The sequence below is a fragment of the Mixophyes fleayi genome, chromosome 1 (assembly GCF_038048845.1).
Source record: "Mixophyes fleayi isolate aMixFle1 chromosome 1, aMixFle1.hap1, whole genome shotgun sequence".
NCBI classification, from domain to species: domain Eukaryota; kingdom Metazoa; phylum Chordata; class Amphibia; order Anura; family Limnodynastidae; genus Mixophyes; species Mixophyes fleayi.
Genome location: NC_134402.1, coordinates 183,411,425 through 183,427,785, shown reverse-complemented (window position 1 = coordinate 183,427,785; position 16,361 = coordinate 183,411,425). Strand labels below are relative to the sequence as shown.

Below are 16,361 nucleotides of genomic sequence, written 5' to 3'. Positions count from 1 at the left end.
AGGATATACTTGAAAGCAATAGGGGATTCTCAATGTATTTCTTCCTAGCAAATAGTTTACAAATAAATAATTTTGTCACCTAGGCATTGATTTAATTATGTCAATGAGCACTTGGGAAGGATGTAAAATATATAATAAAAATAGACATATTAAATTACCATGTTCAGTGAAAAATAATACACCTGAAAGAAAGAGTATTCTAACATAGATTCTTGCTATTACTGTTAGATCATACCAAGGAATTTGCAACCTGCTCATCAAACGGGTCATTCCATAATGGAACCTTTTTTGATACATGACTGTCAAAATTTGGGGTTGGATCCAAAGCTATTTTCATTGCAGAACTTGTGTTAATTTTCTTAACTTTGCCACACAGCACCTGGTTAAACATCAAATACTGTATTAGCATGTATAAAATACATATAAAAATACAAAATTACTTAACTGCATAAACATATACTTAGTACTGCAACAAAAATAAAAAAAATATATCCAGTTCATATTTATGGTACTGCTATAGTATAAAATGCTGTTTAATATCGACAGTTTGTGGCTAAAATGTGGTGTAACTAAAGCTCTCTAGAGCCCTGATGCCAAGTCTGAGCTGGCCTCCAACTCCAATCATCATCATCATTTATATATATAGCGCCACTAATTCTGCAGCGCTATACAGAGAACTCACTCACATCAGTCCCTGCCCCATTGGGGCTTACAGTCTAAATTCCCTAACACACACACACACACACAGAGGCAGAAAAACTAGGGTCAATTTTGTTAACAGCTAATTAACCTACTAGTATGTTTTTGGACTGTGGGAGGAAACCAGAGGACCCGGAGGAAAACCATGCAAACACGGGGAGAACATACAAACTCCTCACAGATAAAGCCATGGTCAGGAATTGAACTCATGACCCCAGCGCTGTGAGACAGAAGTGCTAACCGCTAGGCCACCGTGCTCCAATGCCCCTATCCAGCTTTTTTTTTTTTTTAAAGCTACACCAGTGCCTCTCATTATAATGCCCAATAGCATGTACTGTGTAATTTTGATAAACCCAAAAGACTACATTAAGAGATCAGTTTTGCTCTCATAGCCTAAATCAATGCCTAATCAAACAGTGATCTCAGTGTGACACAAACCTCCCTCATCAGTAATGTTTAGCTTAGTGGGTTACCAAACCCACTAGTGATTTTATTCCATTTTTCGAAACAATTTGCAAGGGACCTAAAACACAGGCAGATGATGAAGCAAAGTCTTCTTAACTGCATGTAATTTTTTAATTATCTTGAAGAAAGTATTATAGTTTACTTCAACCAACTATTGCTTTATAATCACCTATCTTTAGCTGCTAGTAACTAAAAGAGTCTGTGTAGAAACTTTGAATATTTGTGTTTTGTAAGCCTCGCATGCCCACACCTCATTTCAGCCTTATACACAGAAATTACCAGTAACTCCACTTTAAAATGTTTAGAATGGGGTTCTTGGACTTACTTTTACAGATGACACACGAGGAAAGATCTGTGAGGAGGAGGAATGAAACTCCATATGCATTACTCCCAAAGAGAGAATACAACATGCATTATATATAGATTGCATCAACCGTGCAATTAGAAAACTTCTTGCCTTCCACTTGTTTCCCACTCTACTTTTAAAGATGCTAGGTGGATGGCACTTTTCTTTGCCATGTTTGGTGGTACAGTATTATACAGCCAAATTCTGGAGGATGGTACCTGAGGTCCTGACTTCTGTGTCTTTGCAGTTACAAAAAAAAAAAAGGACTTTTTCCCCATCAGGCTAATGGTTAACCCCATTTTCACTGCAGCACAGTTGTCCTAATTAAGTAGCTGGAAAAATTTGTTCCTCCCCGGACTGTCTTGTTCAGGAGCAGAGTGAACTGGTTCAAATGCATGGAACAAATAAAATTCCACCAAATGAACAGGAGCTACAAAATTTGACCCATGAATACATTTCGTTTCTTAACTTCAGGTTAAGTGAAACTGGATGGCCAGAAGTAAGATACACAATTGAATTTTCCAATGCTCAGTACATCCAGTGAGTGCCATGATGCACATAAAAGTCATAGCATGGGATCCTCTGTCCTGATCAGGTGGGCCTTGTTCTAGTTGTTAAAGTCCCTGCCTGGGAACTTCACATTCATGAAAAAATGACGAGCCAGAGTAATATAGAGGGACTCCTGCTCAGACTAGTTTTATTTCAGGTCACCTAATTCAACCCCAAGAGACATTTTGTTTAATAACACTTGGCTATTCATTAACCCAGCACTAAAGGGTGTACAGACACTATCCAACTCTTAGCTGTCTGTTCCAGTCTGTACAGTACAGTTTTACAGCTATGTAGACCTTCATGTTCAAGCAGCTCTGTTACATCTATAACATTGTAATATATTTGATGGCATATTAAAATGAAGACTAGCATTATCATTTGTTCACACAAGGAACTAGCGGTGCACAGTAAGGGTCATTTATGAAGCAGAAAAAAAATATAGGTTTCCTGCATAAAATTTTCATGCAATTCCACACATGAAAGTCAGCAAAAGTAAAAATGTGATTTTAAAGTCCTGTCTACTACGACTATGAACCACTCTTAATTATCTACTATTTCCCCTTCTTTCCCTGGTTTCCTCCTATATAATGCTCCTTACAGTCTAAATAAGCTCCAAGTGTTTCAGAAGTCTGTGCAACTGGTTAGCCACATTGCATTATTCCACATTAGCCTCTTTGGTGACCATATACATTTGTAGCCATATACTGGAAGTAAACAGTGCCCTCAGCTGTTACAGCTATTAATGAAGACTAATACAAGATGATTTTGAGAAAGGAGAAGTACAATTACAAGGAATAAAATCTTAGTCTTTTAAAGCTACGCTGTAATACTAAGGGTATTGTTAAGAGACAGGAGCGAAACAAACAGATATTGTAAAATTATATAGATAAATTAACATAAGAATAAGACATCCAAAATTCACTTCTGCAACATTTAAATTATAAAACAAACAAGAAAGAAAGATGGGTGCTAACGATTTACAAAAAAAACACACAAATTATTGTCTGACAACTCCTGGGTCTCTCCTCCCTTGAGGACTGTGCCCAGGGCTACTTTGTATTCATACTGACTGGGGTAAAAACTTTCAAATGAAAAACATACAAATTTATTCCTGGGTACTATAGCTTTTTTCCTAAATTATACATACTTGTTTTGAGAGAGAACCACTGCTTTAGGTATCTTGTTTGTAAGGTCACACTTCATTTTACATTTGAGTACCTGGGCTGAATGCATATATTAGCAAATTATTTGGTAAATAGACCAAAAATGCTATTCACAAAATAAGATTTATTGCATTATCCTTATGTTTGTTGTCACAAGGTTTCCTTCCAGCAGTCAAACAATTGTTTACAACCCAAAAAATCATGTTTTCAATATTTGTCGCTCTGTGGTTTAATACCTTACCTTTTCGATACTAAATAACAATGTAAGATTTAAGTAGTTATGCACTCAACTCTAGGTAGGCAAGAGCTGCACTATAATGGAATCCCTTCCTATACATACACAATCTAAAAATAATGCGCTCAAATTGCCAACAATGGTGATCTAATAATGAACACTAATAGGTGCAATATATCCCTATATTTTCATCTATGCATAATGCATATCATGTATCATGTGGTGATTGGATAATTATACTGAACCAATTGTTATAAGTTGAAAAAACTCACTTGGTGAAAGAGTAAATAATTTAAATCTTGTTTTAAAATCAATCTAAGACCAATGGATATAGACACCCCCTGAGGAAATCTGCTGTTGCAGATGAAACGCGTTGGAGCACGCCCCCTTGACGTCACACAGGAAGTCCGGTTGCGTTCCACTGTGGAATGCACGCCGCACGACCATCTGACCATAGACATCTCTATTTGGTAAGCCTGTTCCTGTATTGCCATCAGCTGATATCCAGGCACTCGTTATCCAGGTACTCGTGATCCACGCCTCTCAAAGGGCCCCATCGTTAGCTACCGACAGTTCTATGTGTTTTCTCTGGAGTGACCACTTTGAGCTCAATAATCTTACAGAATCATAAGGTACTTAATTCCTCTCCTATTTTATGATTTCCCGCTGTTACCAGGATTTTCTTACAATAATACATGGAGAACATTGGAAGCTGGTATTATGGACATTTTGACCCCTCAAATTGATCAGTTCATCCCAGGATTTGACTATTGTTTATCTGCCTATCAGTGCACAATTCTGCTTATTTTAACTGTTTTATTTGATTGATTTCTTATATATTTATTGGTCTTAGGTTGTTTTTAGAACCAGAATAAATATTGTATATATATATATATATATATATATATATATATATATATATATATATATATCTATCTATCTATATCCATATATCCATTGTACTTAGACTGATTTTAAAACAAGATTAAATTGTTTACTCTTTCACCAAGTGAGTTTTTTCAACTTATAACAATTGGTTAGGTAGAATAATCCAATCACCACATGATACATGATATGCATTATACTTAAATGAAAATATAGGGATACATTGCACCTATTACTTAGTGTTTATTATTAGATCACCATTGTTGGCAATTTGAGCACATTATTTTTAGATTAACTATGTAAGACTTGCCTGTTTTACCTTGAGAGCTGTGGAAGATATTCACCAAAAAAACAAACAAACACACACACATTATATATATATATATCCTGCTTATCAGACTTTTACGAGTGCTTGTTCACATATTCAATTTTTTCCCATCATAGCACTTATCCATTTACCCTTCACATTGCTTGGACACTAAGTACGCCTAAGTAGTTTAATCCCTTTTTAAGGGTATTTGTTCTCTTGGGTTTAACATGTCACAGATGACTAATGAGTCTTTTTCAGAATACAACTGCACAAGTATTTATTATGGCAGTGCTAATACCAAAACATCTACATAGCGTGTGGTAGTTTTGTTGTGGGATCTGGATTCAACAATGGTCTCATCTGTCTGTAGAAACTTAAATATACACACTATTCTGTAAATTGTTTTGTAGAATTAAGTGGAGCTAACAGAGTAGTAAAATAAGCAGGGAGTTGGGACCACTGCCAGTGCAAACTATTGAAGAGGACAGCTAGCGGCTCTCAGCCACAGCGTAAAGTAGAAAACAGCTTTTCAAAGCCATACAGAATCTTACTCAGTTTTAAATATATTTGTACATTAACTGTTTTTCAACTGCATTCAAACTTAGTATAACAGTGGTTCCCAAGCCCAGTCCTCAAGCCCCCCTAACATTTCAGATTTTGAGGATATCCATGTTTGTACTAGTAGTTAAAACAAACTTATTGAGGCACAAATTAAATCACCTGTATTCCAGCAATGACATCCTTAAAAAAAAGGACTGTTAGGGGGTCTTGAGGACTGGTTGGGAAACACTGCTCTATAAATCTAGTTTCACAACTAACAGCTATTGTGCTCAACATTCAACAAAAACATCTAGTCATATAGGTATAAGTTTTTTGAACATATCATACATTTAACAGTTAAATATGAAGTTTCATTGCAAAACAATCAATAAAAGATTTATGTGATATTTACTTTAATAACGACCACTATGTTTGAAACCCTATTTCTTCGATAAGCAAAATTCAGTGCAACATCAATATGTCGGAACAAATAAACTCCCATTTCTGGATTGCCCAACACGCTTGTAGTCATATTTCCAGAAGTTAATCCACAGTTCGAAATATCTGTGGCAACTTGGCTTTGTACCACCAGGAAGCAGAACTTTTCCTCTAGCTCTCGTCCATGTCTTCCAAGTTCTTTCATCTCAGTTCTAAAAAGGAATGCAAAAAAACAGGAACAAAGTAATTAGATATACCTACTAGAGAAAATACAATTGATAAGTGACATTGCTATAAACAGAAAAATCCATGAAAATTAAAGTGTTACAAAGAGAGCAATATTAGCGTTGGTAAACATTGAGAAACATGTGTCAAGCTTATCTATACCATGTCACTTAACTTGAATATACTTTTATGACTAAGTTCATATTAAAATAAATAGAATTTACCAAATTAATTTTATGCTGATGTTTCTTAATCTAGTGAAAGCTCATTATAGATCTGCTAATAATACTTACAGGACTTTTATTTTATGACTTGAATCCCAAAGCAAGACATTTTTCAGAAAACACGGTTTCCATCAGAAAAATAAATGATAGAGTAAAATTATCGGGTCACCCAAAAGAATAGTCAGAATTTTATATAAGTAAACAGTGTAGTCAGAAAACAACTATGCACACATTGGAGTTAGGGAATTCCATAATATCATTTTGGCAGGTGAACTGAGGAGAGTAAGCTGCCATCTTTCCAAAGCAGGTAGCAGAACAAGCACAGAGGAAAGTAAATCATGCTCTACTTTCACCAACTCTGTTCTGTCACTTGCTATGCTCTGCATCTTTACATAGATCAATGATGCCCATGTAAGCTTTATCAGAAAACTGGTCTAGTATTGCAGTGTGTGGCCTCAAAATAAGCAAGATGTTCAATAATATCCTGATTGCATCCAACCAAATCATTATGGTCATGGTGGCAAATGTGATTGGAAAATGACAAAATTGGACAGTGATCCTGTTACTCAGCATTCAAGACTCACGGCAGTATCAGTTCAAGTGTAACCAAAGCTTAGCTCAGTTCCTGGGGATCCCATCTTCAAAGAGGGAAACTCAAATATACAGAAAGAATGGGCTGAAAAATGGTGCAGGCAGTTAAGCAGAAACTAATCATGGAAAACTTAGCAACCCTTCTGCTATATTCACAACTTCAGTTATCCTCAGTAGTCAGCCTAGTTAACTTTCATCACAGTCCAGTGTGGACCAGAAGCATTTTTTCAGTCTTGATGTTATCCCTTCCCTACAACTTTCCATAAAGGGTATCACTCTCTTCACTACCAACTTTTTGCAAAATTCTGTCTCTCTTATTCTCTGCAATTTCCCCAGTACTGAGTGTAGAACTACAGTAGCCAGCAAAACTCAGGATACTTTTTGCCCACAATACTTAATAGAACTACAATAGCGAGCACACTTCACAGTAATTTAAAGGAACTACTCCTCGACTGCACTACCAGTAACTATGATATATTCAGTATTATATATATTGAATACTTTTTTAGAGATACTTGTTATTGAAAAGAGGAGCAGAAGGGTACAGAAGAAAAGAAAAGTGAGCTGGTGATGTGGGGAGGGGTATAGCATGATGAATGTCAGCAAGTATCAAATACAAAATGTTGAAACATAAACCTCAAAGTCTCCTATCATGTTTATTCCATTCTCACTGTGAGTAAAAAGAGAATGTATGACCAGTGTCTGGCTGATATCAGCTAAGAAGTGGTGGTTAATAAGAGGCATAAAGGGGGAACCTAGAGTGTGTCTGAGTCGCTCAGTCCCCAAGTCCTATGTCCTCCTGCTGTAAACTAAAGTTTAGCGGTGATGGGGCTCCATGATAATCGATTCATGGTGTCCAGATAGCACCAAATTTGGCTGTTGAGTTGTTAATGATATAAGTAATGTGCTCCATCCCATGTACGTGCCATATTCCCTCAAGCATTGCGTGCAGATCTTTTTTTTCCCCAGCAATAGGTAATCTGGCATTTTACCCCATTAAAAATGTGCCAGATTAGTCTCTGTGTGGATTTGAGTGTGCACAGTAAAAATGTTTCCAACGACAATGGGACAAGATATCCTCTTGACAACATTTTGCCCAAATTACATACCATTAGCAATGATTTTACTTTCAATGTTAAATAGTGAAATAATATTCCAGAAGATGTAGTTGGAAAAGCAGCACTAACAGAAATTTAAAAAGGTGATAAACACCTTGTCCCAAGAAATCTCATATACCATTACCGTTCTGGGGCTAATGCCAAGTCGGACGTATGCCAGATTGTGCAGTGTATCTTGCGTAAAATCACTCTGCGAAATCACAAAAAGTGGGTGCATGCATGCCTATACAGATTTGGGCATTTCTGACACGAATGCCTGCCTGTGTCTGGAAATGAGGGCGGGGAAAAGGAATTCTAACATTGGCCGAGTACAGTAAAGGTGTGTTCACGCAAATGTGGCTCATGCAGACCTGCAGAAATATATATATGACTATTAGAAGGTATATCTTTTACCCTTGCTAAATGGCAGGTGCAAATACTTGCAGCTGCTGATAAATAATCATAGACCAGGTGCATATTTATTTATTATTTTATTTTTAATAGTAATGTGCTCACCTTTTACAACCAACTCTGTAACAGTCCCTCTATATTTACACATAATCCTGATTTGGGTCTTCTAATTATGCCCTCAAAATTTTTGTGAGAAAAGATAGCCATGATATCGTCTCCCTTGACAAGCAATCGGCTCAATTCCTTTGCAACACCCTCTGACACTCTCTTCATTTGATCCCACAAATGAAGAGGAAGTTTCTACTCTCTTCTCATCTTCCTACTCTACTTCCTCTCCTCTTGATTCCATTCCCTCACAAATTATTAGGTCCCTGTCTCCTGTGCTCATTCCCCCTCTAACTAAAATCTGTAATCTATCTCTTTCTACTGGTATTTTTCCATCACTATTCAAACATGTAGTGATTACTCCTATTTTTAAAAAACAAAATTCTGACCCAAACTCTTTCGCAAATTACTGACCTATCTCTCAGCTCCCACGCCCCTCCAAGCTTCTCAAGAGAATTGCCTACACTCGCCTCAAACACTTTCTTACAGCAAACAACCTATTGGATCCTCTTCAGTCAGGCTTTCGCTCTCAACACTACACAGAGACTGCAATGACCAAGGTTGTCAATGATTTGATCACAGCAAAAAGAAAAAAACATTACTCTCTTCTAATTCTCCTAAATCTCTCTGCTGCATTTAACACTGCTGACCACACTGTCCTATCCTGGTTCTCATCCTACCTATTTAATCGCTCTTTCAGTGTTCATTTCTCGGGATCCACCTCTGCTCCGCTTCCTTTATCAGTTGGAGTACCAAAAGGCTCAGTCCTAGGTCCTCTGCTATTCTCGATCTACACCAATTCTCTTGGAAAACTAATAAGCTCCTTTGGATTTCAGTACAATCTATATGCGGATGATACACAAATCTATCTATCCTCTCCTGATCTTTCACCATCTGTGTTGTCTCACGTTACTGACTGTCTTTCTGCCATTTCATCTTGGATGTCTTCTCGCCATCTCAAACTCAATCTTTCAAAAACTGAATTAATAATATTCCCACCCAAAAACAGAAGCTTCCTGCCTGACATTTCTATTTCTGTTGATAACATGACCATAAATCCCACTCCGCAAGCTCGCTGCCTAGGTCTAATCCTTGACTCACAACTATCATTTATTCCCCACATCAACTCCATATCTAAATCATGTTACATACATCTAAAGAACATTTCCAGAATGCGCACATATCTCACACAAGACACCGCAAAAACCTTAATTCATGCACGCATCTTCTCCCGCATCGACTATTGCAATTCCCTCCTCACTGGTCTTCCCAAAGTCAGACTTGAAGCCCTACAATCTATTTTGCACGCAGCGGCTAGATTGATTTTCCTTGCAAACCATTCTTCCTCTGCTGAGCCACTCTGTCAGTCTCTACATTAGCTGCCTGTATTTCAACGAATCCAATATAAAATTCTTCTACGAACATACAAGGCCGTCAACAAAATTGTGCAGACATACATTTCCTCACTTGTCTCAAAATATCTCCCTCCTCGACACCTCCATTCTGCACAAGATCTGCGTCTCTCTTCCACTCTCATCACATCCTCCCATTCTCGGTTACAGGACTTTTTTAGGGCTGCACCCACTTTGTGGAATTCCCTCCCTCACACAGTAAGACTTTCCTCTAGTCTCCAAATCTTCAAGCGTTCTCTTAAAACCCACCTCTTCAGACAAGCTTATGATATTCCTCAACCACCATCTTAATTTCCCTAGGTTACTCTATTACCACCCTCTACACAGCTAACACAAGACAACAACCCTCTGACCAACATTGCAACACACACAGCCCACTCAATACTTTTACCTTTGCATTCTAGCTGGTCCAGTGTGCAATATGATGTAGCACATGCCATTGTGTTTCAAACTCCCATTGTCCCATAGATTGTAAGCTTGCGAGCAGGGTTCTCTTACCTCTCTGCCTGTATGTATTACCCAGTATTGTTTTATTAATGGTTGCTCACCAATTGTAAAGCGCTACAGACTTTGCTGGCACTATATAAATAAATGTTGATGATGACGATGTTCTAAAAAAAAAAAAAAAAAACTATTTGGGTTACCAGACATTTAGTACAAAGATTGGTCTGGCCACAAACAGCTTAAACCTTTTATTGTTACCTAAGAAGACCTTCAAAATCTATCTTCCAGCATCCTGAATATGTTTGAACAGTTTTGTAAAACTAGTTACCTCTTTTCAAAAAAGTTTTGCTCTAAATCCTTATTGATAACAAGTTTCATTTCTAAAAAATTCCATGACTTCTTCAGATCGCAGCTCATATTTAGTCTTTCCTTATTGAATGTATCCAGGATGTCACTGAATTCTCTTCGGTTTGGCATACAACGAACAAAACAGTCTGGGGGGAAAAAAAAAAAGGATAAAGAAAAAGAACTTACACTACGCCAGACAAACATTTTATTTACTAATATTAGATTGTGTGTTTAATCATGTTGATGATTTAAACAAACTTTTTATTGGTTAATTTACTATACAAATTAACAAATAAAAGGGCACTTTTGCATACAAGTCGTACGGGAGTTGGCAGCATGCTAATTGCTGGAGTCTTAGAGGCAATATCCACAAATACGCCTTTCTCAAAGTGTGTGAAACATGAATCAGGTTGTGTAAACAAAGGAATGCACATCACACAGTTATCTACATATTTTCCAAATATCTTATACCTGTCCAGGTAGTCTCAGACAAACTATTTTACTGAATTAAAATTAATAATAAAAACTGTAGAAAGATACCAAAGGGGAGGAGAATGTGGAACGCTATAGCATAAAGCTTCTAGTTAACTGTGGTCAAGGTGAAAATAATTAAATGGGTTTTTTTTATTTTGTTTACAAATACCCCTAGCACTCACTTATGAAGAAAAAAAATGTTTGTACACATGGAAATAATCAAAGACAATTTAATTTATCATCTCTTGTGAGACCTAAAAGAATGTGAATTGAAAGCAACAACATTACTCATTTTTCTATATACAGTTTAAAATTACTTCAATGTTACCTGCATACTAACCTTTTTCAGTATCTCTTTTAATCTTAGGGATGGTGAAGTTATGCAGAAGTTTATTTTCTGCATGTTTCACTCCAAAGGAAAACATAGTTTGATCCTCCATGTTATCTGCTTTAAAATAAGAATTTTATTATCAATGAGTGCAATGTTCTTCCAATTCTGAGCTCAGGTGCACTTGTGGCAACAGCACACATCTAACAAAAGTTTCCAACGCCATATTTTGCATATTTCAGATGGTTATAGAGCTTTAGTTAACAACAATGAAGCATCCTGTCCATCCCTAAACTATAATAAAAAGAAATAAGAGTGGGCAAGTGGGCAATGGCGAAGTAGAGAAGATGGGGGATGGAAAGATCATCTTCAACATTTATTTATAGTGCACCAGCAAATTCAGTAGCGCTTTACAATTGGGGACAAACACAGTAATAAACAATAATGAGTAAAACAGACAAAGAGATAATAGGGCCCTGCTCGCAAGTTTACTATCTTAAGGTCAATGGGAGTCAGATACATGAGGTTAAATCTACATATTGCATATTGGACCAGCCAGATTGCAAAGGTAAAAGTGATTTGTATGCCATGTTATCCAGTCACACAGCAATGTTGGTCTGGTGTCAGAGGGTTGTTGTCTTGTGTGAATTGTGTAAAGGGTGGTAAAAGGTTAACCTAGTGAGTTTGAGACTGTGGTTGAGTAATATTATAAGCTTGTCTGAGGAGGTGGGTTTTCAGAAAACGCAAGAAAGTTTGTAGACCAGAGGAAAGTCTTATTGTGCGAGTGACGGAATTCCTCAATGAAACATGAATCAGGTTGTGTAAACAGAGGAATGCATATCACACAGCTCGAAAGAAGTCCTGTAAAACAGGAATGAGAGTAAATGAGAGACGCAGATATTATGCAGAATGGAGGTGTCGAGTTGGGAGATATTTTTAGACAAGTGAGGAAATGTATGTTGGTGCAATTTTGTTGATGGCCTTGTAAGTTTGTAGAAGAATTTTATATTGGATTTTGTAAATAACAAGCAACCAATGTAGAGTCTGATAGAGTGGCTCAGCAAAGGAAAAACTATTTTCAAGGAAAATCAGTCTGGCTGCTGCATGCAAAATAGATTGTAGGGGTTTGAATTTGTTTGTTTGAATTTGTTTAGGGGAAGACCAGTAAGGAGGGAATTGAAATAGTCAATAAAGGAGATGATGTGTGCATGAATTAAAGTTTTTGCAGTCTTGTGTAAGATATGTGCATATTCTGGAAATGTTTTTAGATGTATGTAGCATGATTTAGATATAGAGTCGATGTGGGGAACAAAGGACAGTTGCGAGTCATGGATCACACCTAGCTAGCGAACTTGCACGGTGGGATTTATGGTCAAGTTATCAACAGAAATAGAAATGTCAGGGTAGGTAACTTCAATTGGTGGATGGGAATATTATTAACTCTGTTTTTGATAGATTGAGTTTGAGTTGACAACATCCAAGATGAAATGGCAGAAAGAAAGTCAGTAATGCGGGAAAACACAGATGACGAGAGATCAGGAAAGGACAGATAAATTTGGGTATCATCCGAATATAGATGATACTGAAATCCAAATGAGCTTATTAGTTTTCCAAGAGAAGTGGTATAGATAGAGAACAGCAATGGACCTAGTACTGAGCTTTGTGGGACTGTTACTGATAAAGGCAGAGCAGAGCCGGATCCAAAGAAATGAACACTGAAAGAGCGATTAGATAGGTAGGATTAAAACCAGGATAGGACAGTGTCTTGAAGACCTAGTGATTACAGCGTTCACAGTGTTGAATGCAGCAGAGAAATCCAGGAGAATTAGAAGAGAGTAATGGCCTTTGTTATTAGCAGTGATCAAATAATTAACAACCTTAGTCAATGCAGTCTCTGTGGAGTGTTGAGAGAGAAAGCCTGACTGAAAAGGATTCAATAGGTTGTTTGCAGAAAGGAAGCGTATGAGGCGAGAGTAGACAATTCTCTCTAGAGGCTTGGAGAGGCATGGGAGCTGTGAGATGGGACGGTAATTTGAGAGAGAGTCTGGGTCAAAATTTTGTTTTTTCTGAATAGGAGTAATCACTGCATGCTTGTACAATGACGGGAAGATACCAGAAGAGAGAGGGAGAGAGGGATTACAGATTTTAGTTATAGTTGGAATGCACACAGGAGACAGGGATCTACGGATTTGTGAGGTTATAAGATCAAGATGAGAGGAAGTAGAGTAGGAAGATAAGCAAAGAGTAGATACTTCCTCTTCATTTGTGAGATCAAATGAAGATGGGGCACGGTAGCTAAGTGGTTAGCACTTCTGCCTCACAGCGCTGGGGTCATGAGTTCAATTCCTGACCATGGCCTTATCTGTGTGGAGTTAGTATGTTCTCCCCGTAATTGCGTGAGTTTCCTCCCACACTCCAAAAACATACTAGTAGGTTAATTGTCTGCTATCAAAATTGACCCTAGTCTCTCTCTCTCTGTGTGTATGTTAGTGAATTTAGACTGTAAGCTCCAATGGGCCAGGGACTGATGTGAATGAGTTCTCTGTACAGCGTTACATTAGTGTTGCACGGTTGACATCGACGTCAACGTGATGGCAGTTGCTAAGGTTTGGTAAAAATGTGGTACTGCCTTATCAGGAGCGAAGAATATAGAGATTGGGGAGAGAAAGTGTTGGAGAGAGGTGGAAAATTGTTGCAGATTAAGTTAAGATTTCTGCGGGTATTAGGGGGATTGGTAGTTTGACAGCAGAGAAGTTAAAAGTACTGGAAGTGAGCGTTTAGCAAATAAGATGATCCTATAGGAAGAAAGGCGTGTTAAGGAAATTAGAAACTGAGTATAATCTAGAGAAAACAAGATCAAGGCAATAACCATTGATGGAGTATATAAATAATCTATTATTTTATATCTCATTTTATAATATATATCAGAATTCAGTCATAGTTGAATGAGCATAGTGACTGTGCACATACAATCCCTTCCCACACCTGTTACTATGGAACTTGAATACCAGAGAAACAAGTTTTGAGCAGTTGGTGAGATTAACATTTGAAAGGCTGTGGTCTGTTTCCTGTGGAAATGTAAACTCCACCCACAAGAAAAGTTTTTAATCTCATGTAACAAGGGAAGTGAAGCTCACAGTGAAGCTCACTTGCTGGCTGTTTTTCTACCTGGGAGGACACACATGGCCGAACTGCTGAAATGGAATGGTGGTTTGTATAAGGGGCCTGGAGAGGCCATTTATATTAGAACCTGGCTAGCAGGAAAAATGTAGTTGTAAAAGGAGTGTTGTAATGGAAGATGGTTGCTGTGTGGTTCTGTGTTGGTTTAATGTTGTAATGGAGTTTTGTTAGGTTATTTGAATGGAATTTTGTGAGTTCAGATGAAATGAAGTTAGTAAAGTTTTGGTCATGAAAGAATTTGTGGTTTTGGCAAAGGTTGTTCTTGGAAGGCTAATGGAAATTGCAAATGTTGTGTAATAGAAGTGTATGGAAATGCAGCTTAGTGTAAATGTACAGTAAGTGTATGGAAATGGTTGTGCATAGTTTGTTTGTTAGATAGAATGGTGGTGTTGGAAAAGTATTTCATGAGAAAGTGAAGAAACCATGTAGATGGTATTGGAAAGTCTGCTATGTTGCTGTTGAAAAGTGTGGCAGAAATTAGTGATTGGATTGTTCAGGAAGTAGTCAGATTGTTCAATATGACATTTTGTTAGACTGTTGGTTTAAAGGGTAGTTTATAGCTCTGAAATAATGTGGTTTATTGCTGGAAATGTTGATTTAGTTAATATGGCAGCAAATACCATGTGTTTAGAGCATGCTGAGTTCAGACAATAGGGGAAATGGATCTAGAAGCTCCATGTTTGTAAAATGGCTGCCATCTACATGTCAAGGGAATGTGGATAGTGAATAACGGCTGTTGGACTTTGACTGAGATAAGTGAAATGAAATGATAGAGGGATAAATGTGGTAACTATGTGAGAATATTTGGAATGTTAAAATGTATGCTTGTGTGTCCAGGGTTGCCAACTCTGAAATGAAAAACAAGCAACCGCTAAGTGAAAAACAAGCCCAAGCAATCCTAAAAAGCCCCCAAAAAAGCCAAACTTTAATTAATTTCTTATTTAGGATACAAATATCAAGATAATATTAATAGTAATAGGATCTGCAGCATTTTCTGCAGTTACAGTAACTAAAGATGAAGATTCAGGAGCTATAGCTGCACTTTAGGGGTTTGTTTTCTCTGTACACTGCAATATATCTCTAGCTTTACACTCATAACTGCACACATCAAGCTCTATATGGTAACATATATACTCTTCATATCTACTGCATACAACACAGACAGGTTACCCCAGGAAGAGCCAACGCTGAAGTTTGCTGAAAGAAATGATGGGTTCATCTTCTAAGACAGAAAGAAGGAAGGGCAGAGTCAGAGGATATCACCGATTCAGAAGGAGGTAAAGATTTTGGAAGAGGTGCAGGATGAGAGACAGATGATAAAAGTGAGGCAGGAGAGGATGCTGAAGCTGAGAGATGGGCAGAAGGAGGCAGAGCAGGTTCTGAAATCTGTGTTTTACTGGAGGTAGCTGTTGATAGACTAGTACAACCAGAGACAGTTTTTAACAGTAGCTCAGGAGATGGTGAGGCTGGTGAGGCAGGGACACCACAAGGGGTAAGTATTGAAACATGTACATGAGGAGGCAGATACTGAAATATGTGTTGCACTGGGGCTAGATATTACCACCGGTGCAGAAGATAGGGGTTTTGGTGAGGCAGTGACATCACAAGGAGAGGGCACTGTAAAATGGGCAATAGAGGAGGCAGATGCTGAAATATGTGTTGCACTGGAGCTAGATGTTGATAAACTGGCAAAACCATAGACAGATGTTAACAGTAACTCAGGAAATAGGGAGGTTGGTAAGACAGGGACATCACAAAGGGTGGGTACTGGAAGATGGGCAGGAGAAGAGGCAGATGATGAAGGAGGGGTTCGCAGGGCATAGACTGTGTCATTGAAGAGGCCCTGCGGGGGCTAGAGGAAAATAAGTGGGGAATATGGACAGGCTGTA

The 16,361-nt window shown here is 37.8% G+C and overlaps 1 protein-coding gene across 2 annotated transcripts in view; it reads right to left on the bottom strand.

The window, feature by feature from the left end:
- TEX15 (testis expressed 15, meiosis and synapsis associated) overlaps positions 1-16,361 on the bottom strand; it is a 78,841-nt gene that overhangs the window by 58,360 nt on the left and 4,120 nt on the right. Inside the window, exons 2-5 of one of the 2 annotated variants that reach the window (XM_075204603.1) lie at positions 11,305-11,412; positions 10,471-10,636; positions 5,608-5,845; positions 236-379 (exon numbers count right to left, since the gene is read on the bottom strand). In XM_075204603.1, coding sequence (XP_075060704.1) covers positions 236-379; positions 5,608-5,845; positions 10,471-10,636; positions 11,305-11,404 — 648 coding nt within the window. In that variant the 5' untranslated portion in view covers positions 11,405-11,412. The remainder of the gene's footprint in view (positions 1-235; positions 380-5,607; positions 5,846-10,470; positions 10,637-11,304; positions 11,413-16,361) is intronic. The other variant, XM_075204604.1, reaches the window with a different exon arrangement.